Source organism: Protopterus annectens, chromosome 3.part1, assembly GCF_019279795.1.
Source record: "Protopterus annectens isolate FY-2018-M chromosome 3.part1, PAN1.0, whole genome shotgun sequence".
NCBI classification, from domain to species: Eukaryota; Metazoa; Chordata; order Ceratodontiformes; family Protopteridae; genus Protopterus; species Protopterus annectens.
The window spans coordinates 845,020,533-845,045,318 of record NC_056732.1 but is presented as its reverse complement, the minus strand read 5'-3'; the positions used below and the strand labels follow the sequence as shown (position 1 = coordinate 845,045,318).

At 37.9% G+C, this 24,786-nt stretch overlaps 1 protein-coding gene across 2 annotated transcripts in view; it reads left to right on the top strand.

Annotated features, from left to right (window-relative positions):
* The window catches only part of LOC122798296 (cytosolic non-specific dipeptidase-like), a 345,095-nt gene that overhangs the window by 255,391 nt on the left and 64,918 nt on the right, over positions 1–24,786 (top strand). For both annotated transcript variants that reach the window (XM_044067118.1, XM_044067117.1), the window contains exon 7: positions 7,672–7,756. In XM_044067118.1, the coding sequence (XP_043923053.1) occupies positions 7,672–7,756 (85 nt within the window). The remainder of the gene's footprint in view (positions 1–7,671; positions 7,757–24,786) is intronic.

Below are 24,786 nucleotides of genomic sequence, written 5' to 3'. Positions count from 1 at the left end.
CATAGCATTCCTCCCTGGGTTGGCGCCTATGACTGAGGTAAACCACTGGGTGCTCATCTCCCTCTGAAGAAATCTGGCTAAGTACAGCCCCAACCCCATAGTTTGAAGCATCCACCTGCACAACAAATTCTTTGCTATAGTCTAGACTGGCTAACACAAGGGGTCCTCCCAAAGCTTCCTTAAGCTTCTGAAATGCCTGCTCACATGCTGAGGTCCACACTACCTTATCTGGCCTGTTCTTCCTTGTCAGGTCTGTAAGGGGCACAGCTATGGTACTATAATTGGGAACAAACTTTCTGTAGTACCCTGCTGTCTCTAAGAATGCCCTCACTTGCTTTTTGGTAAAAAGTGCAGGACATGCCTGAAAAGCTTCCACTTTGGCAGGTTCTGGTGTTATTTTACCACTCCCCACTCTATGTCCTAGGTAGGAGACCTCTGCCATACCCACCTGACATTTGCTCAGCCTAATCATCAACCCTGCCCTCTGTAGTCTGCCCAGCACCTCCCTGACATGCTAAAGGTGCTCTTGCCAGGAATGGCTGTAGATAGCAATATCATCCATGTAAGCAAGGGCAAACCCTCCTGCTCCAGCTAAGATATGATCTACCAGCCTCTGGAGAGTCACTAGGGCATTCTTCATCCCAAAGGGCATCCTTGTAAACTCATACAAGCCAAAAGGAGTCACAAAGGCTGACTTCTCTCTAGCACTGGGAGTCAAGGGCACCTGCCAGTAACCCTTGGTAAGATCAATGGTTGTAAGATACTTAGCCCCACCCAGCTGCTCTAGGGCCTCATCTGCCCTAGGCATGGGGTAAGCATCTGCCTCTGTGTGACTATTTAATTTCCTGTAATCCACAAAGAACATGTTGCTGCCATTCATCTTTGGCACCAACACCACTGGTGAGGCTCAGGGACTGTTGGACTCTTGAATCATCCCTAGTTCCAACATCTGCTGTACCTCTTCCCTCAGAGTATGTTTGACTCTCTCAGGCACCCTATAAGGGGCCTGGCTGATAGGCCTTTGGGGTCCTGTATCCACCTGGTGCTGCAGCAGGTAGGTGCTCCCTGGTTTTCCGGTGAACATGCCCCCAAACTCCTGCAACACTGCTCAGATTTCACAAACCTGGGTAGGAGATAGCTACTGAGACATTGCTATCCCTTCCACCAAGGTGTCAGCCCGAGCCTCATTGAGGAGATCAGTCACAAGATCTCTCTCAGACTCCTCCTGCAATCCACTGCAAATGTTCAGCACAAGGGCCTCCCTATCATGGTAAGGTTTCATCATGTTAACATGATACAATTTGTGCCCCTGTTGTCTGCCTAGCACTTCCACCATGTAGTTAACATCACATACCTTTCTTACCACCTTGTAGGGTCCCTCCCAAGCTGCTTGCAGCTTGTTGTGTCTGACAGGAATGAGAACCATCACCTGCTGCCCTACATCATACTCTCTAGCTCGAGCATTCCTGTCATACAACACCTTTTTCTGTTGTTGGTCTTCTGCCAGGTTTTCCTGGGCCAAGCCCATGAGTTCCCTGAGCCTTGTCCTGAGGGTTAGGACATATGCCACAACAGACTCCTTGTGAGACTCACACTCACCTTCCCACTCATCTCAAATTAAATCTAGAGGTCCCCTCACCCTATGCCCATACAGCAACTCAAAGGGTGAAAAACCTGTGGATTCCTGGGGAACCTCTCTGTAAGCAAACAACAGATGGGGCAAATATTTGTCCCACTCCCTCTTAAACTGATCTGCAAATGCCCATAGCATGGACTTGATTGTAGAGTTTAACCTCTCAACAAGACCATTATTCTGGGGATGGTAGGGGGTGGTCTTCATGTGCTTCACCCCACAGGACATCCACCGACAAGCCAGCAGGTCTGACATAAAATTGGCACCTCTGTTAGACAGTATTTCTTTTGGAAAACCTACCCTGCTGAAAATCTCTAGCAAAGCAATTGCCACCTTCTCTGCCTCAATGGAGGACAAAGCCACTGCCTCAGGGTATTGTGTAGCATAATCTACAATCACTAGGATATACTTTTTCCCTGTGGAACTTGGGGTACTCAGAGGACCCACAATATCCATAGCTACCCTCAGAAATGGCTCCTCAATCACAGGCAAAGGCATCAAAGGAGCTCTCACCTTGTCTCCTGCTTTGCCTACCTTTTGGCACTGCTCACGGGTCCTGCAGTACCCTGTTACATCTCTGGAAATTCCAGGTCAATAGACATTTTGCATAACACACCTCTTTGTACATTTTATGCCCATATGACCTGCAAAGGGAATATCATGGGCTATGGCTAGAAGTGCCAGACAGTAAGCTCTAGGCTCTACCAACTGCTGTACTCTCTCACCTTCTAGCCTCCCTCAGGGATCCCCTCTCTGCACAGTAACCCTTTGTTCCAGTATACAGATTCCCCCTTCCCTTGAGAATCAGGTGCCTCCCTAGCTACCTGCCTCAGGCCTTGCAATGTAGGGTCTGAGAGCTGAGCCTGTCTCAAGTCTCTTCTTGTAACCCTTCCCAGCTCCCCTTCCACAGGAAGTCTGGCATCCTCTAACAGTGGTGCCTCACTGTCAGCCTGGGTAGTACTACTCACCTCTACCTTTGCAGTTACCCTGTCCAAGGGAACATCCATACCCACAAGCGGCTGTGGCTCACATTCAGTCTCACTGCTACAGCATAGCTCACTCCCTGAAGTAATCACCTCAGCAGTCCTGGCTGCAAGTATGCAGTCTGTCTGGGTCTCCCCCAGGGTACCAGACCCACATGCTTGTCTTCTAGATTCACTGCATGTAACTGCATAAGTACATAGTACTGCCTCATCCAAATCCTTCCCTCTCAGCACATCTGCAGGATGGTAGTTCCATACCCTGATGTCTCAAGACAACCCACTATTAGCATTTTGTCTTTGCCACTTACTGGCTCCCTCACCTTTGGTTCCCCACCTTGCCTCCATGGACACCTGTATGCCACATGGCCCCACTGGCTGCATTCAAAACATTTAACCCTAGATCCTAGACATGAACCTGGACTAGTGGCTTCCCCTGCTACTGGCGGATTCTGTTGGGGAAGTCTGTGCTGCCCATCATGGGTTCCTTTAGTCCCATGAGCAGTACTGGGAGTCCCTTTCATGTGCAGGGCTGCCCTGCTTGCTAGGTATAGGTCTCCCTTCTTCCCCAACTCCTCTGAAGTAGCACACTGTCTATCAGCTAACCAGATCCTCATGTCCACAGGTAAAGTGCTAAGGGCTTCTTCCCTTACCAAAAGGTCTGCTAGCCCTTCAAAAGTGGTGACCTGACATCCACTCACCCAGCTATGAAAATAAGTGTTCAGTTCAGCAACATATTCACATACATTTTCATCTGCCTTGCGTCTATGCTCACGAAACTTTTTCTTATAGATTTCAGGTGTTAGCTTAAAACAGTCCAACAAGTGTCTTTTTACAGCAGTATAATAAAAACAGTCAGTGTCATGCATTTTTGCTAAAGAAGTTACAACTTTACCATGGAGTAAGGGGGTCAGGAACTGTACCCAGAGCCCTTGGTCAACTTCATACAGTTTACATACCTGCTCAAACATATGAATGATGCTATCAAAATTATCCCCCTCTTTAAACTGTGGAAGAAATTTACTGACCTTTTGTGCTTCTGGGATCCAGTTACTCCCTTCCCCATTACCTCCATGACTCTGGCGAAGAGTCAGTATTTCCCTCTCATGCCTCCTCTGCTGTTCATTTTCCTCAGCTTGCAGACTCCTCATTTTCTCAGCTGCTTCCAGTTCCATATGCCTGGCCTCCAACTCAAGTCTCTTTAGCTCCAGCTGGATTAAGGTTGAGCTGTCCATTCTCCGAGGATATTGTATCTCCACTGTTAGTATGATTGTCCTCCAGGCTGCTTTTTTCTGATGCAGCTATAACCAAGGCTGCAATCAGGTCTGCTTTAGTCAGGTTTCCATGCACCAGTCCCCTAGCCTGGCACATCTCCTCCAGCTGGCTCCTTGTCAGCTTTCCATACTCTTCTGCTGAAATGCTGCCTGCTCACCCTGGCTAACACTAAGCTAACAAAAGAAATAAAACAATTGTAATCTGAACTGTGAGTATATACTGCGTGGCTGTTTTAGATTACAAAACACTTTTAGAGATCACTGTACATAAGCTACAGGAATTTGCTCTACCCCACACCACTACAAGCCAAATAGTATGTGAAGTAGATCCCACCACTGCCAAACATGTGTAATGACCATGCCCTGGTCCAGCAATCAAGGAGCCTCAATCCTCACCACTAACACCTGGGAGGTCATCTCCTAGAAGAGGAAAGGATAACTAATACACACAGTAAAGTACAATTTCCCTTAAGTGCACACAGAGATCACAGTCAGTCTGAGGCTGGTTGCTCCTTTGCTCACCAGGTCCCCAATAAGACTCCCTACCGGCACAGCTATAGGGACCAGGTCTCAGCCTAACTGGGCAAGTTAAAACCTCCAGTACCCTCTATGTCCAACCACTGCTTCGTGTCCCTGCCAAGTAGATGACACAACATACACACACTTTGAGATAAGTATATATACAACTTCACAGACACTCCTGGGAAAGACTGACACAGATTCTCCAACTGTGCCCCTTTACCCAGACTATATGGTAGTAATTACTGCCACCACCCAGTTAATAATATCAGCTACTAAAAGGCCCTTAAAAGGGTGTCCAATTATTACTGTGCAATATTAATATCCAATGGTAGTATGACTAACAGTCAAGGCTTACTTTAGAGTGGCCTATTACAATAACCTCTATAAATATGCAATGTACTCTAGAGCTTATCTCTACACAAATCAGCCACAGGTAGAAGGTTTTAAAAAAAAATTAATATAAAATAATTAAAACACAAGACAAAACTACTACACCACAGAGATATCTAAGAGTTCAGAGATCAACACAGAAACTTAAAATAATACAGTAGGACAGGTCTGATTTCAAAGAAAAATACCTAATTAATCTTTACTAGCTTTAACTATTCCTTCAAGAAATCACAGTGCTAAAACTTACATGTGAGCATAAGGCAGAGTGCTGATAAGTTAGATGTCCAGAATCAAAATGCTTACAGTCTCTTCTGAGAAATAGTATTTAAACATTACTAACTAACATGTTTGCTGGGTCCCTCCCCAAATTACATCATTTTTGACACTTAGGTTTTCCCAGGCAACCAAACTGCGTTATTTAGCAATCTAACACCTGCACAGAAACTTACAGCAATAGAAGACATTTCACATGTATATTCTAACAGAAACTAGAGCAATAAAGCACCTTCCACATCTAAATTCTGGTCATAAACTTTAGCCTTAAAACAATGGGCATGAAACCTTCATCCAGCCACACTGGAGCTGAACTGTAAAACATTAAAGAGATTCATAAGATCTTTTCAACTTAAAAAGACACATCTGAAATACTTGGCTTGGTTTTCCTTACAGCAGATGGCAATGTTGCAACAGTCTTGAAGTTCATATTTTACAGTGTTTTCTTACATTTAAAAACACAAGCCTGTATTTTACATTTATTTACAAATGCCAGAATTATATATCAAATTCTATTTGACTAGGCTGGCAGCCTTCGCCCATCTCTCCTCAATCGTCACAATGATATATATATATAATATAAAATTTAAAAGCAAAATACATCACTTAAATAAATAGCCAATCAAATCAGATTAAGAAAACAACTTTTGCATTCTCAAAACTGGCTTTAATGGTATATGGCCATCTAGGCCATATGCCCTATCAGCTTGTAAAATAGTAATCCATTTAATCTCCTGAACTTCAGTCCTATTAGATATACATTGCCCCCTTTTAAATCACTGTGAACTATCTGCAGAACAAGGAAACAAAAGCTATGAGATTCATGCTCAAAAATATGCTTGGCAAGTGCATCGGATGGTGATTACACACATATATAACTTAAATGCTCTAAAATTGTCTCTTTAAACTTGTAAATATATATATATATATATATATATATATATATATATATATATATATATAATATATATATATATCTGTAAAAAAATTTTTTTGAACATCCTATTACTGGCAGGAAATATCAACCTTAATTCTATGCTGATTGTCGAAGCAGAGATTTAGTCTATCTAGCTGTGTGCAAAGTTTGAACACATTTTTACGTATGTAAAATTAATCGTTTCCTTAATTGTTCCCTTAAGGAAAGAATTTTAGAGCTTTTAAGTTATATAAGTGTACAATCACCATCTGATACACTTGCCAAACATATCTTTGAGCAAGAATCTCATAGCTTTTGTTTCCTTGTTCTGCAGCTAGTTCACAATAATTTACGTGATACGTCTAATAGGACTGAAGTTCAGAAGATGAAATGGGTTACTACTTTACAGGCTGATAGGGCATATGGCCTAAATGGCCATATACCTTTAAAGCTGGTTTTGAGAATGTGAAGGTTGTTTCATTAATCTGATCTGATTGGTTAATCACTTTATGTATTTTGCTTTTAATTTTTATACTATATATATCATGATGGTGATGCTTTTGTTTTATGGTCTGAAGAAGTGCAGTTTTGCATGAAAGCACCTACCTTTGTATTAAAATATTGTGCTTTTAGCTTTGGTGGTTCATCTCTCTTATTTTATAATGTATTTTAGCCTTCTCATAATGTATCTACAGTGTGAAATTGACATGTCAAGTTAAAAGATATTAAACAAAGAAACAGAATAACAGTGCCAAAATTGACTAATAGCCAAGCAAAGGGCACTGATAGAAGGGCCACAACAGCTTCAGTTAAAAAAAGTTTAACAATGATCACAGACCACACAAATAACTACATAAAATGCTTTAACAAGTCACTGCATTTTTTGTCTGACTGTAGACTTCTTCAAAATATGAAGAAGTCTACAGGCAGATGAAAAATGCAGTGACTCATTAAAGCATTTTATGTAGTTATTTGTGTGGTCTGTAATCATTATTAAAGTTTTTTTAACTGAAACTGTTGTGGCCCTTCTATCAGTCCCCTTTGCTTGGTTATAAGTTAAAAGATATGTTCAGGAAAAGTGACACTTTGTTAATGTTGCCACATTTAAATATTTGAGCATTTAAATGCAATTACAATTAAAACAGTTTTCAATAAAGCAATTCATATAAACACTTTTCCTTTAAAATAACAGTGCTTAGTTTATGGTTTGATTTCATCATCCTCCACTTGACTACGATGTCACTCTAAGCAACTCACTCAACCAGACAGTTCTCCTGGGTCACCTCTGAAAATATGTTTCTGCCTTGCAAGTTTGCTTGATTAAAAATAAACACATAGCAGTGTCAGAAATATAATCGTTGCTGCATACATGGTAAAGTGCTTGGCTAACAAATTATTTCACTTTATATAATGCTTAATACAATGTGCACATCATCATATCTTCAAACGTGGAAGAAATGAAATAATCAGTTTTCACATTTAGATTATGCAGTGTTAGAAGCAGACTATTCCAAAGCAATAGGTCCTTTCATTATTTCACTATACTTTCTTAAGGCTGGGTTGTGTGGTATACTTTTATAATGTTTTACATTTCTGATTAGGATATTTTTTTTTTATTTTTACTCTGGTTTGAGTCTGCTCATGTTCTGCCAGAGATAAACCAGCTATTGCTATCTGTTACAGGTGGAATGTGCTAACCGAGACTTACATTCTGGCTCGTATGGTGGAGTGATTCATGAAGCAATGACGGACTTGATCGCTCTTTTGGGTATGAGACTTTATATATGCAGTTAGAATCAACATCTAGTTTACCGAGCCTGTTTTTGTTACTTTAATTTTACTGTAATGCTGATGTTATATGTGGTGACCAAAACACAATGGTCATGTTTATTATAATTTTTTTGTGATGACCAAAATACCATGGCCAATTTTATTATATATTTTTAAACTAATAAACTTTATTTTCCAGATGAGCACTTTCAAAGATATCATGCAATCCACATGCATAGTGCACATTTATGCATCAATGGTCATCAATCAAAGACTTACCTAACAATGTAATAACTGACTAATTAATACATCTGCTCCAACCCAAAACTGAAGATTACAATCACTTTAGTGAACATCAACCAATCTTACACAATGAAAAAAAGAAAGTCAAAAATAACTATACACAAGAAATATATTCACCTCTCACTTTCTAACTTCAGTAATATGTTTATGGTATATTAATAAGAACAACCTTCCTAAGCTACTTAACCCTTCTGTTGCCCATATCTGAGTCATGTCAGCCACCATGAACGATACCTATGATTCTTTTTCCCTTAACCTGTTTCCCCTCCGTCCAGGCACAGTCTACTAATTCCTTAATTTCTTCCACCATTGGACTCTCCTCTAACTTTCATTTTCTAGTAATGGCCTTCCTCTCAATCAACAGTCCATACTAGTTTATCAGCTGTCCTCACCTGATCCCTATCTTGTAGGGTCAGATATTAATGCATCCCTTCTATGATCCACAAATATTCCTCCAGGTTCTTCTTAAATTTTCACAAATTCTCACAATACCAGAATATATGAAAACTGTTCCCATCCTGTGTCATGTTATACCTCTAGCAACCATTATAAGTTGCTGGAAACATACAGCGTATCCTCACTGGTGTATAAATATATTTGTGGACATATTTCTAGGTGAAGATCCAGAATTTCTGGACCCTGACGCCTTGTAAGGCATTTTGCTTATTGCCTGCCAGTGTCTCACCTATATCACTGCCAAGTTATACACTGCACAGTTCTTTAACCAAGGTTATGCCATTTTTCCCTGTTGTAATGTAACCTTATGTACAATTTAGCTACTATCCTCCTATTAAAAGTGTCAACAAATCTAGTAGAAAAGACCCATGTATCAGCTCAGGATATTGGCTTCATAGGGCCTCTAACACTTCCCTTTCTAACCTCTGATAATGTAAACACACCTAATTAGTGATGTGGTATCATACTTGCAGTTCTTTCTAGATGAGTAATCTCTGCTCCATAGCTATTTGATCTCAGTATATCATCTGAGGCCTTCATCTCCTCCACTTAGTAAGAAATAATGATCTCGATCTGTCTTCCAGGCTTACTTTTATAGGTAAAATGTCTTGGTGCCAGTATTTTAATGGTTCCTTTGCAAAGATTTATCCTATCTCTTTGCCTACTAAATCTAAAATCGGGATAAAAATTTCAAACCTGTCACTCTGCCCTAATCATTGATTCAGCTCAGGCAGCATAGATTTCCATTTTGCCATAAAGCATCTAGAATTGTAATTCTGCCACAAAGCAAGCTGGAATGCCAAAAGTTATAATTCAGCATTAGGAACCTCAGTCCTCCCCTACTGTATATTATCGCCAGTTACTCCCAGCATGCTGTCAGTTTCTAGCCTTCCCATGGAAAATCTTTCATCCAATCCTTCAGTTTACTTGTCTTTGGTCTGGTAAATGCCAAAAAGATGGTCCCAAATAAAATAAATTTGGTAGCACATGCCACTGAAAAATGTGTACTCTTTGGTCTCTTTCCAGGCCAAATTACATTCAGTTCCTAAGATTAGCTTGGCTTTTGTAAAAAAAAAAAAAAACACTTAATAGTAGTTTTTTCCAACAACCCTCATAAGTGTCACACAGCCAAATACCTAAATAGTCTGGCAATTGGCTTAGAGGATTCAGAAACTGTTTCCTGTGGTCCAGAAGTGCAAGGTTTGATTCTATCAGCCTCCATTGCCTTACGGTATAACTCTGAGGAAGTCACTTAACCAGACACCGCTCCTGGGCTGGGTTGGAAAACAATCTGTGGAGATCACTGTTCTACCCTAGAAAACAAATACAAAAAAAATAAGTAAATATTAAACTAGTCTATGGTCAAATATTTGCAGAAATCTATTTCTTATAACATTTTGATTACCTCCATTTATTACAATTGCTGATTTTGAATTTATTTATCTTGTATCCAAACAGGGAACTGAATTTTCTTATTTCAAGAAACAATATCCCCAAGTCTTCTTCCAGATATGATGTGTAAATGTTAGAATTGTTCACGAAGAGTGAAATTCTGAGTTCACTGTCACCCCAGTGGTACCCTCTAATACCTGATCTTCTCACCATTAGGGTCAATGGTTCTAAGTAAAGAACAAACAACAAAGGGGGCAGTGGGAAACCCTGTCTGCTTCCCCTAGTTGACTGCAAAACCTTTGTTTTAACATTCCAATGTAATCTAGTAATTAAATGAATGAATTTATGGGGAATCCCCATCCTTTATAGAGTTACAAATTAGCACTACCACTCTACCCCCAAGCCTTCTCAGCAGCAACAAATGAAATAATGACTACCTTCTATCCAGATCTTTCTGTATCCTTTATTATCATGAGAGCCTTTAAAATATTATCAGAAGTTTTTCTTTCTAAAGCAAAGTCACATTGGTCACCATCTACCAAATGTGTATTTAGTTGTACTAGTCAATTTGATAAAAGTATTAAAAATATTTTATAGTCATGATTCAGTTCTGTAATGGGATGGTAAGAAGTAACTCTTAAAGAATCCTTACCCTCATTTTTATTATAACTGTATTATATTTATTTTAGCACATAGCCAACATGGAAACCATTTGAAATGCCAATACTTATTTGTGTAAATCCCAGAATTCTCAGTCTGCATGACCAAAATGAGGACTTATATATACATATCCAGATGTTCCTCAGTATATTCCCTTTTCTCTGAGATATGGTAATCTAATTTTGGAGGGCACTGGGGGCTTGCCCTCCATTTCAGGGGGTGGAAAAGGGACTTGACCCTGCAAAACAGAACTTTAAAGAAAAAAGAGAAGTTTGACATTTCCTGTTGTCCTATGTTTTTGATCTCTCTTTTGTTTTTTGGGTTTTTTTTTTTTTTGGTATTTCAGTGCTCAGTGTTGAGTCTTGATATTTCAGTAGAGAGTCTATTCAACACATTTTCAAGTTGGGATATGGTACAAACAGGCTAAGCCTTGTTTCCCTTAATACTGTCACAAGGCCTTGGATAGGGATGATTAAGTTGAAGTATTTCTTGACCTGTCCATGTGTTTTATCTAATAAATCACCAACTGTTAATCAATGGGGTACAAATTATAGGCACCCAGGGATACAGCCTATAGTGTTTCTGCAACTATATAAAAAAACTGAAAGCAAACTTTATTCATTAACAGACTGGGTTCCAACACTGTAGCTATTCAAACAGGTTTCTCTCAAGGATCAGTCCTGGGTGCATTATTTTGTTAATTAATGAGACAACATTGACCAGTATCTCAATTTCTCAATGTGTTCATGATTTAATGATTTTTCACAAAGTTAAAGGCATTAATAAAACACAAAATTTGCTCCCAACTCCAGATTACTTCTTAGCATTAACAAAACCCAAGCCCTTATAATGGTTCTGAGGCCCTTCCAGCAGATGCAGTACATGCCTTTAAACAACATGCTCTGGGTCATTCTTATAGTGAGGTGCTCACTACATTTAAATGCCACACAATCCTATCACATAACAAACCAACTCTTGAGCCTTGTATTCAGCAAACTGTAGAAAAGACCAGAGAAGTTATACAGTGCTAAGTTTTACCTTACTTTAGAAGCTTGTATAAGATAATCACTGCTTGTTTAATTTCAAAAATGCTGTTTGGTTGGATACTTTTATACAAGTCTAGTCCCAAGTAAGAAACATCATGGAAATGGCCTTCTTTAGTACTTCAAGCTACAAAATGGATATACAATTATTACATTGGGGTTGCCAGTGCTGTGACATAGAGGGATAAAGAGTTCTCTACAGCACAGGCATCCTGGGTTCACTTAGTGTCTTAGCTGTCTGAGGTACTGGCAGGGAGTGTTGGGTTTGCCTATCCAAGCGGAGGGCATTCATCAGAAAAAACTTCCTGAAGGGAGGTGTGGTCCTCAAAGGGATGTGCCAATGAATATGGGGATGGGAAAATAAGGGTAGTTCATTATAACGCCCCTCAACAAGCAGAAGCAGTCAATGGTATCACCCCCTAGAAAGCCCTTAAGTTCCATGTTGGCCCCATCTCAACTGTAAAACTCTGGGAGAGGAATAAGGAAAAGGTAGACACTGAGATGGATGGAGGCACTGGAACAGCCTGAGAAAATGAAACAGGGTGGATGGGAAAAAAATATTACTGTATGGTTCTTTGCAAACTACATTAGCTTGAATTAGACAGTAAGTTTAAACTCTCTCACTTAGCCTCATAGAACGATATGCAATTCACAATGTCCATACTTAAACACTGTAATAAAATTATGCACTCCTTGGGACCTCGGATCAAAAAATGCCTGCCTGCCTGCTTACCTGAAGTTTAGAAATGAACATATAGATTTGATAGCATTGAGTATTATCTTAACATGGTTTGGAATCAGTTACCTGAACACCTATCTGATGAAGGGAGCTCTAATCAACTTAAAATATTACTTCAAAGACATTTACAAAGCAGCTGGACCTATTGGTGTAGTATGACTTGAAACCTAACCTAACTCTATTGTGTATCTCACATTTTACCTTGCACATCATTTGTAGACCCTCTGTGCATGCAGTACTTGTCTAGTAAATCAGTCCCCTCAAAAGCAATTATATTTAGGTTTGTAGGTTCCCACTCATCATCATCATCATCATCATCATCCATAAGTGGTTTGGGTATCTGAAGTGCTGGCAGGGAGGGATGGATTTGCCCATTAAGGTTGAGGGCATTTGTCAAGAAAAATTTCTGAAGAGATGTGTGATTCTCAGAGGGAGTAGCCCTTGAATGTGTCCAGTGAACACAGGTGTGGGGAAATAAGGACAGGTCATAATAATCCCCTCAGCAAGCAAAAGCAGTTGCTGGTACCACCACCTAGAATGCCCTTAAGTTCCATGCTGGCCCCATCTCACTTGGAAAAGTCCGGGGAGGAAGGAGGAGAAGATAGACCTAGTGATGAATGGGAGCACTGGAACAGTCACACAAAATGGAGCAGGGTGGATGGAAAAACATTATTTACTGGTGATGGACTATATTAGCAAGTGGGTGGAGAGGACAGGTCCACAAAGTTGCTGTATACAGATGATGAGCATTACGGGCAGACTCTGAGCAAGAACTTTAGCAAATGATAGAGGAACAGAATGCAAAGCTCAAGCCACATGGATTAAAACTGAGCACAGATAAAACAGATGTAATGGCAGCAAATGGGGGAAATCAGGAGAAGCTGAAAACTCAGATAGAAGTATCTGGGAGGGTTGGTTGAGTAGAAGGGAAGTCTAAATGAGGAGGTCATAGCTAGAATCAGAGGGGCTGCAGCCAACTGGCATAGAGTGTCAAGTGTAGTGCATGACAGAGGAATGCCAAAGAGGCTGAAAAGTAAGGTGTACAAAACAGCAGTGTGACCAGCACTACTGAATGGTACAGAAACCTGGGCAGAAAAGGCAGAGCAGTTGAGGAAGCTAGAGGTGATGGAGATGAAGTGCCTGAGATAGGTAGTAGGGTGACGTTATGAGACAGATGAAGAAATAAGGACATAATAGCAGAAGCCAACATAGCTTCAATTACTGACAAGGTCAAAGAGAGCAGATAGTAGTGATTTAGGCACATGTGCAGAAAAGCAGAAGGTAATCTAGTGAGGAAGATTTGGGACAGACAGGGAGAAGGCAAGAAGAAACAAGGGTATCCAGCAAAGAGGTGGATGAATTGTGTGAGAGAAAACCTGCAAAAGTCAGGCATAAGTGCTGAAAAAGGTAGGATAGTGGTATTGAATCAAGAGAGATGGTGACTGATGACACGACACCCCCACTCCATGTAGAAAAATGGTAAAAAAGGGGGTTGATGATAATGATGATGAATTAATTTGACCACAAGGCTATTATGAAAGCTCTAGCAAGGAAGAGTGAACATTTCTGATAGTGACACCACTGAATAAGTAAGGTTGGACTTATATATGTATATAACTTGTATGCATTTACTTTCAATCATCTTCAGCTTCTGAATTCCTTTTTGTTTTTAATTCAGCATGAGCCACAATGCTGAAATTATGAAAACAGTCACAGAACTTACATTACTTAACTATTGTTAGTCCTTCTGAATGAAGCAGGATTCTAAATATGACAGACATAATGATTAGTTTATTGTAGTAAATCCTTGCTTTTCATGTATATGTTGCTTTGAATATTTTCTGTATACCAGCTGTTGATTGTTTACTTATTTTTGTAAATGATAATCTGTAGAATATGTGGAGCTTTTCTCCCCAGGCCTCTGCTGAAAAAAGGCTACTTAGCTTAGTCGGACAAATGTAAAATAAATAAATAAATAAAATGTAATGTTTTATGGCAGACTAGCATGCATTATATACAGCTTGTTTTGGGAATCATCTTTGACATTTGAATAAACTGTTTACTAATTTTCCTGAAGATAAATACTAAATTGGTAAGCAGAAGCGTACCAATATAGGTACTGCCCATGTATTATTGATCTTATTTTTAATCATTTGTTGTGTATCTTGCAAGCTTTACTATTGCCTGCCCACTTGGTCATCACAATCAATAATAAATAAATACACAATAAATAAACATTATTTTGATGCACAACCCAAACTATCAGCTCATGTCTAGTGCTTGTACCTGTCCCACAGGGATCTTGTCTGATATCCCAGTGGCTGGAGCTGTTGATTAAATGGGAGTGAGCTGACACCAGATTAGTGAGTTATAGCTGGGGGATTACTGGAGCCTGGAGTTCTCCCAATGTAAGCATTGTCCCTACAGTTGCAATAATGTTGTAATGCCACTGGCTGCTTATCTTCAAGTAGAGCTCTGTGCAGATCAGCAACATGTAGGACTGGTGCCCTCTCCAGGGGAGATCACCCAAACACCTTTCATCATGAGCCCCTCCATAGAAAATAGACCTTTCCTTGGGTACATGATATACTCCCACCAACCAGTCCTTCAAAGAATGAATTCCAGTACTGAAATTTATTCATTGGGGTCAGTATCATTTATGGTTTCTTGCTAGTGTATTCATAATAGCCACGTGGGTAAATGAATGACAACAATGCAATACAACTGTAGATTTTGGCTCATATAACCTATCATCTCCTGTATCAGCTGCCTCCTTGTGTTGTAGTCTTGTTCAATAATGGCCTGTTCAGCCTAATGTATTATTTTTATACACCTGCTAATGCCTAATGGTGGTAGATACGCTTTTTAGCAACTGTTAACAATTTGGATGACTCAAAAGCTATACTGCATGCAGAGCAGAGTATATGAGAAAACTGCACTAGGACACCACTAGCTCCTATAACACTATAAGGCTACTGACCTTTATGAAATGTTGACACAGGGTGGGCATTACGGGGAAACAACAGACCTTCCAGGGTGTGTGTGTGTGTGTGTGTGTGTGTGTGTGTGTGTGTGTGTGTGTGTGTGTGTGTGTGTGTGTGTGTGTGTGTGTTTGTGTGTGTGTGTGTGTGTCTGGAATTCGCGAGCTAAGAGGTTGAGAGGTACGCCCTCATACTCGGGAATGTCACCTACCTTTCACTTACTGCCTCCCATTGGTTAGTAAATGGAATGTTCCAGTTGCTCCTCAGTGCTTTATTTATTTATTTATTTATTCTTGTCTGATTACTGTGACAGAGCACTGATAAAATATGGCTAGTTAAAGGTTCAGCATTGGTTGTGAAGTACAACAAGTGACATCAAATACAAATGAGATATTACAGATAGACTGTAGCAGGGCAATTACAGCATTAAGATTTGAACCCATTGTAATACAAGACTAACATGAATAAACATACTGTAAGATTACTTAGCAGAAGACTCTACGTGTGATTGCTTTTAAAGTCCTTGTACCCATTTGCAGTAAATGCATATAGACACATGGGAGAAGTAGTAGCCCTTCTGGAGGAAGTGTTGGGCCAAAAGCCTTGATGTGAACTAATCATAACAGCCATATAAAATATGGAGACATTAGAAGGTTTGGCTGTAGAGTTATTACATTCCAAGCGTAAACCATTAAACAGATGCTGACTCATTGTTTGATTTTCTTCAGTACCGCTAGCAACAGATGAGTGCTGGCATCTGAATTTTCAGCAGAGAGGAAGAACTTTTTTTTTAAATCATCCAATAAAAGTTCAGAAACAGATGCTGAAATCCTAATGATTATAGTATGTGTATGTGCCTATGCATATTGCTACCATACTGTAGTTGTGACTTTAATAAGGCGTTACTAGTAAATGAGTCATTGTGCCATGTGACTTTTAGAGTTCAGTTGCATAAAAGCTGCTGATGAATGTACATTACATCTTAATGCCTCTTCATTTAGTCACCTTGACTATGTGTGCCTACGTAAGTGTATTAGCATACCAGTACCTGGTGACACTTATAAAGCTACTGTTGTCACCAAATAACTTCTTCATGCTGCACTATTTTTCTTTCAGGATTTAATTTCCTTTTCCTAAACAAGAAACATCTTTGATTACTAGTGCAGCTGCAGTAATTATAAAATAATGCTTCAGATAGTGTCCTTGGGAAAATCAGATAAAACAACCAGATATATTAATTGTGAGACATTTCATATGAATAAAAGGATTCAGGCCATGAAGCTAAAGAAAGACTCCATTATTTTTGCAGGAATTGGAATGAATATCTCTGAATGTAGACTTAATGTTTTTTCCGTTGCTCAGAATGTAAGAGTTAAAATTAAAATTCGGTACGGCAAGATAAAAGACAATTCCTGCAGTTTGTTGCCTTCCTCATTGCTAAATTAACTGTATTAACAAACGACTTCTAAAACCCAACCAAACTGCTTGATCCACAGGGAAAATCTCAACATTAAGAATCATGAAAAGAGCAGAATATGTTAATGTACAAAAATATGCATCATAAATTAATCAAAACCACAATTCAAAATATTCATTAATACTGATAATAATAATAAATAGTAGCCGTGGTGGTACAGCGGTAGCATTGTTGCCGCACAGCAAGAGGTTCTCCTGTTCGATTCTTGGCTGGAGTGCCTTCTGTGTGGAGTCTGCATGTCCTCCCCATGGTTGAGTGGCCTCTGAAAGACATGTGTGAATGGGCATGCCTTTGCTGAAGGTTGGGCGTCGGGCTGGCAACTCGGCACCATAAATAGCGACTGCCAATCATTAGCAGACTGGAGTTCCGCTGTGGCAACCCCTAACCGGGAAAAGCCGAAAAGAGAAACAGCAACTGATAATAATAATAAATACAATCTCAAATAACCATTATATTCACTTACTTTTTTAATGTTTCATTACTGGGTAAGTGGACTGGTCTGAGGCCCCTTTTCAGCCATGACCTGGGTCAAGGTGGCAAAAACAAGATCCATACAACAAAAACATAAGAGTAAATTGAGAACTCCATTGAGGAAATAGGGGTAATGCAGAAGGCAAAAATTTACAAAGTACTTTAAGTATAGGAGGAAAGTCTGAGACTTATATACTATGAGTGACAGATTCTAATTGCTATAAATTCCTACATGAATACACTTATATTATATATATCATATCCAGCTCACTGTTCAGTCTCTCAGGATATAAAATGCATTACAGAAATATAAGCCAAGGATGTTTTCTTTGTAACACAGAGGATACAGCTGGACATAATCCAATGTTCTTAAATTTGTAAGTAATAATAATAATAACAATAGAGATATTTAAGTAACTGTCACTGTGATATGAATAGAAAAACTAAATCACCTCTTGTGAACACAACTGTTGAATAATAAAAAAAACAGGGGAAAGGGTCACAGCACAGTATCTCAAACAGAATGGTTTCACAGCATGAATAACACAAAACAGATCAGAAGATAAATACAATGAACCAGTAAATCCACAAAAAAGCTCACACCAGGTGTAGTGCCGCAAATGAAAATGTAGTCCAAATTCAAACACAATGCAGCAAACAACAGTGATGCAGCAAGCAGAGATAAATCCAACTTTGAACTCCAAATTTAATCCAAATTCAAAACGTAAGCGCTTTCGTCCCTTAAAACGTTAATACAGGAACTTCATCAGACAAAGTTCTTTACATTCATCCTCCTTTTAAAAGATAAAACTTGTGACCTCACTTCCTCTTCTCCATTAATTTACAGAAAAGTTTTTAAAGGACCACTGTTTTTTTTTAAAAATGCAAGTACAACACAGTAAAAAACTACATGCATAAATCACATAAATAATACCATGCTATACAAATACAACACAATAAAAAGCTACATTTATAAAATCAGATAAATATTACTATAGTTTGTCTTGAAATCTAAACTTGAAAAACAGTTGTTTTCAAATCCTAAAATGCAAAAAGAATATTTAAGCTGATACACTTTAACAAACAATTTGAAATTTGAACGGAATATTGTACATTCGTACTAAATTGTAATCTGTCTATCAAAGATACTTGTAATGACTTACTAAATAGTAGGATTTTCTTGTGGTTGTAAATGTACAATCTGTGAGATATCCATTTTTACTAGTTTTTATACCAAGGTCTTTTAAATCTGCATTTGGTATCTTTAAAACTTGGAAATGTAATATTGAAGTACAATATTGTTTTTGATATTGTTGTGTTATTATAGTACAAGTGGATGGTATTTTACCATTTGATCTGTATAAAGTACTGGCCTGTTATTCAAAATGGTAAGTATTTTAACACATGGTCCTTTTCTTGTATTACTTTGTTGTTTATACAAATACCCTTTTTTTCCCTGTTGAGTTTATTCTTATTTTTGTGTTATTGTTTACACACTGTGACATTTTTGCATGATGTCTTCCCTTATCAGAACTGTTACATTTTGAGGTAATGTACAGCATCTGATAGAGACTGAGCTGTTTACTGAAACATTTATGTCAGTCTTTGACTCTTCTTCTACTTCTATGTATGCCTGACCCTGTTTAGCTAACCATGCTGTTATATTATTGTTAAATGTTATGCTTCCAAAGATACACTTTGCATTTTACAACTGAAATTGTCTTGTGTTCTGTTTTGTGTATCATTTTCCTGACTTTTATTAATTTCCTCTGTTTTGATGTTCAGAATGATGCAAATGAAATGCAGATGTCTGTGTTGAATGTTGCGTGCCTTGTCTCACAGCTGCATTTTTATCTATAGTCCTTGAAGCATGTTCCAGACACTGAACATTCAACTTGTCTCAAGCTGTACCAGAATATATGTATGCTAGCAAACAGAAATACATGTATTTAACTAACTATATTATTTTTACATATATTATAGCAACAGACGTGTATATGCATCTCACTAGCAAATAGATGTGCACATGCGTTTATACATTTTTAAACATATCTATCACTGTATACATTCCCTCTGTTTTATTTTAAATCCAAAACTGTCTACATCCGTATGTCAAGTTATATGCCTATTAACTAGAGACACATTAGGAAACAAAACATTTAGTTTTCTTTTGATATGCAAGTTAACACAGTTTTATAATGTCAACACAATGATGACAACTATTACTATTAGAACTGGATTGATCTGAATATGACTCTGTGCCGTGATGTTCTATAGAGTAATTTATTGATAACGTTTGAGGATTTTATTACAAGGGCATTGCAGTCTTGTTTTTTGAAAAAAAACACGTCAGAAATGTCAAGCTTTGACTTGTTACTCTATTTACATAGATAAACCATTTACTATATACTGCACAGAATACACTTGCTTGTACAGATTGTTTTTGCATTTGTATATACATGGCTGTAATGTACACTCGGTCTAGTTTTCAAACCTAGCATTAAACTGAAGCCTGCTAATTACATTACTTGAAAAATTAAAATGTATTTTTGGTATTACCACTTTGCACTTTTATTTGAGTCCCTTTTGCAGTACTGTTTACACAGTTAGTGTAAAATTGAAAGTATGCCCTTCCCCCTGTAGTATACATTATTTTATTGCAGTGTTGTTTATTTGCTTTATGCTGTGAGAATTGAATGTATGCTTGCCTTTTGGCTTTTACCTAGACTGTGAAGCTTTGGTCTTATAGATTTGCTTTTTGATTTGATCATTTTCAAAAACAAAAAATATTTTTATAAAGCTTTTGGTGTCGCCTATACTGTCAAGTTATAGTAGGAATTGCTTTTACCCATTTTGAAAAGACATTTAATGTTACTACTAGCTATTTGTACCCTCCCTTTTTGTAAAGGGACCTGCATAATTTATTTTAACTGCATACAATAGCCCATGTATTGACTGTACTCTGTGTAGTATTTATTTGCAGACTTTTGTTCTTTTTGCTTAATGTTGCACGTGAATGCTTAATAATGTTTTAGAAAAACGTAAGCCATTTGGCCTAGAAACCAGTCTTGTTTCCTTGACCTTATAAATTTCAGTACCAGTAACATTTTATGTTATGCAACATTCCTTGTAACTACCCACTCCAGCCTGGAAAGATTTGAGTTTACATACTTTTTTTTCTTTCTGCGCATTCCAGACGCTTAACCCATAACTCCTCCAGCACTTACTCATACCTTCAGTCATTCATTAATATACTTGCAACTTGATATTAGAATGCAGTTGTAAAACTCTTAAAATTAGTAACTTGACTATCTATGCATAATATTGCTTTTGAATACTGTTTTTGCTGGAGTCTGTACTATTTTTTATGCTATTATTCAATTAGAAAATATTGTAAGAAACAAAAGAGATATTGGCTTAACTAACACATGCTTAAAACAAATATATTTACATGATTTACATTTGCTGTCATTTGCGTTTTGCTGCACTTTAGATGAAAAGAAAATACATGCATGTCAGTCTTGTGATGTCATGTCTTTACTGCATTTAACTACTTTCATTTGATTTCTATGCCCTAGAACTGTTTTATTATTTGAAATGGTTTTAAAATCACTATTAAGTGCCTTGCTTTAACTGAATGAAAGTTTGTGCTGTGTACGCTTAACCATTTTCTAAATGTAGAATAGTACGTCGTAAATTATTTTCTATCAGTGTAGTTAACTGCTGTTACTTTAACTCTTTACTAGCCAGATTATATTTGTCAGTATTCTGTTCTGCTGACTTTAAAGCTCTTAAGCACTTTTGAAAAAGTGTTTGCATATGTTGCCTGAACTTTTTGAACTCTCTCTGACTGTGTCTTAGAAGTTTAAATCTTTTTCTCAGTTCACCATGAACGTCGTCTCTGTTTTTATCTGTTTTGTAATGTGCAGTGGTTTTATGCCACTTTTGTCTAGCAAGATGTACTGAAGATTTTCTAAATAACTGACTTGACTGATATTGTAACTCTGAAATTAACATTTTACATGTGGTGACAGGACATAATGCATTTGGTTGTTTACTATTACTTTTATGACATTGAACACAGAAAGCAGTTTCATATAACTTGCACAATAAACATTTACTGTCATGCAAATGATGTTGCTGTTTAAGATACCAGTCAAATGTAATGCATTTATATAAAGCATTAACATGAACATTACCTAATAAAGTACTGCATGTGCTACAGTTCTGTTCATATCAATCTTTAAATCCTGACCATACATGTGCTGGACTGTCATTACTGTCTACCTGGAAGGTAGTTTTACAGTTAATAGTTTTCTGTCTAATGGCATCCATGCTGTAGAATGAGAAACAAAAAGAGAATTACCAGTTTCTGTGTGGAAGGTGATCAAGTCTTCCCTTGAGAAAGTGTGGAAAGTCCCTCGTTGATTCTCCCAAAAGGTGGTTAAACACAGCTGGCAGATTCAGTTGTGTGAATGTGCAGGACCTGTGGAATCTGCAGAGATGCACTGTTCTGCTACTGGATACTGTACAGAAGAAGGAGGCAAACGTTTGTACTGGAACTGAATGTACTAACTGAATAAAATAAAAAAAGAAGCTGTAGTTGTCACAATAAGAAACCATTCGGTCCATCAACTGTGGCTCACCATTGAAAAATTATATACTGCCTTCTGTTGGTTTCTTGCTGTTACTTGCATTTACATGCATGCATACCACAGTTCATTTAACTATTTATTGTTATCAATTAGTCTTATTACTGTATTGTACTGAGTACAATAAATACACGAAGACAACCATTTCAGTTAATACGCTTTACTGTCAAATTCTCCTTTTAGATCTACAAGCATGCAACACAGATCCTGTCAGCTCTCTATGGCAAACTCCCAAAGCTTGTTTATACACTCTCACTTATACCAAAAGGTCTGATATTTTTCTCAAAGTCTGATGTATACCAGTTCTTTCTTTGTATAACAGTTTTCCTTTGTTCTTCTAATTTATGATTTGTCCTTGATTCAAGTTCGGTGGTCCAAGGAAACTCATTCATCTGAAATGTAGTGTTCCAGCACTATCTGTTATCTTGCTTGATATTACATCTCTTTACTTCATTGATGTCCTTCTAGCTGCCATCTGCGCAGTTATTTTTACAGACTTTGTTTCTCAATAACATACTCCTTTACATGGATGGCAAAATCTAATTAATCTATGCCAGCACACTTACTACTTTTTATTTTTCAGCATGTTATAATATTTCTAAATTAACCCTTTATATTTCATATCATTCTTCTGGCTTTTTATTCAAGATAATAATCATGCTAGCAACAGTTTGAAAAGACAGTGTATACTAAATAGAACAGAGTACTAATATTCTTTCACAGAGTACTCAAAATACTGCTGATATTTTGAAGATTTTTTTCCTGATTTATTCTATGCTTTAGGCTGTCTGCCATGAGATTACAACATTAAGATTTCATCTGAAGCAATAGCAGTTATTCATACACTAAGTTCCAGTAGTTCTTTGAAGCAGGTCTTAACAGGAATTAAAATGTATGGAGAATAGGATGTAACTGTTGAGCAAGAAGAACCAACTGAATGGGTAAAAAGAATGGTAACAGTAGTGAAGTAAGATAAGCTCAAAAAATATACAGTCATCAAGACATAAACAAATATCTTAAAATGGAAACACTATCCCATTCAAACTGTTGAGAAAGTGTTATGATTGTGCTCCATGCATAAGGCATCAGATCATCTGAGAACAAGGACAATAAAATGTCCCTCAGTGGAAACAGAGGTAAATCCCAAAGATGAAATAAGAAATCCAAACCAACACATAGCTAGACAAAATGATCCTTTAATGACACGTAAAAAAAAATCAACATGCACAAAGCACCTCAGACTGAGCACTTTCGCATGCTAACAGTTAGGCATCATCAGAGTCATATTGGTGCAGTTCAAAATGCATTTAAATGAGAAACCAAATACTGACATCATATCCTGCTAGTTTAACATTTAAAAAAAGACAAGTATTTAAATCCTTAGCATAGAAAAATATGACTTAAACCCTTTGCTCAGCAACAGCACTGTGTAAGTAATGACACCTGCATTAGTGCAAATGGGCTTCAGCATAGCCAGGAATGTACAACTGCACTGAATTCTAGACCTGTATTACATATCACAAGTATCTGTTAGTTTTAATTCCACTTTCAGGTTATTAGAATTTGACCTGAACAACCTACAATGGCTCCCTCACTGTAGCCATTTAATGAATAAACTCTTCTATAAAATGTTGACTTCCATATTTTCAGCCATTTCTGTAAGACTATTATAAAGAAAATTACTGAGCTCCTCCTGACATCCTACACATGCTGCTATTTAAATATAGCTATCTAGCTGCAAAGGACAATGGACTTATTGATTTTTCCTTTATTTTAGAATACACACATACACACACACACACACACACACACACACACACACACACACACACACACACACACAAACATATATCAGCATCTGCTCTGTTCTGTCAACCAAATAGGGTCAGTAAAACAGGTGTTGACCAAACATGAATCCACAAATTATTTGAGCTTGTATCTATATATGTATATGTGCACACACACACACACAAACACACACACATATATATGTATAGATACATCATATATATTTATAACAGTGTCATCTGTTTTGCTGAAAGTTTTTATAATCATTGTCTTCAGTGGCAAAATTGTTGGTGGTACAGTTGTTCATATTACATTAGAGTTGAGTTTGCAAACATTGACTATAACATAATTATATGTGTGTTCCGTGCTTTGTAGTTATGCAACCATGGGGTTAGTATATGTATAAGTTCTGAGAGTGTGGTAAAAGTATTTTTAGCATTTATTTGGGTTTAGTTCAGTTTAGCTTTGGTTTTAAGGTAAGGACACTTTGTTGTTGTCTTTCGGCTTTTCCCAGTTAGGGGTCGCCACAGCGGAACTCCAGTCCACTAATGATTGGCAGTAGATTTTGACGAACGCCGAGGTGCCAGCTCAACGTTCAACCTTCAACAAAGGCACACCCATTTACGCATGTCTTTTGAACACCCACCCAACCGCAGGGAGGACATGCAGACTCCACACAGAAGGCAGTCCCCACCCTCCAGCCGAGAATCGAACGGGAGAACCTCTTGCTGTGAGGCAACAATGCTAGGACACTAAGGATCATAAATGTAACTACTGTTTACATTTGCAATCATTCATTTGTGATGTTTTTGATTTTCCATGAAATTGACTGTAGATGAAATTGCCTGATGTTGTGCTTTGATCATTTTGATCTATGATCATTCATAATATAATCATTATTTAGTTATTTATCTTTTTAGCTGTTAGTACACAAAAACGTTGGGCTAAACCAAACAAATGCTTGGTATATTAATCAGAGGCTTACAATCAATGCCAAGGAAAGCAGCATACTTTTCCTTGGGAAAATCAGATAAAACAACCAGATATATTAATTGTGAGACATTTC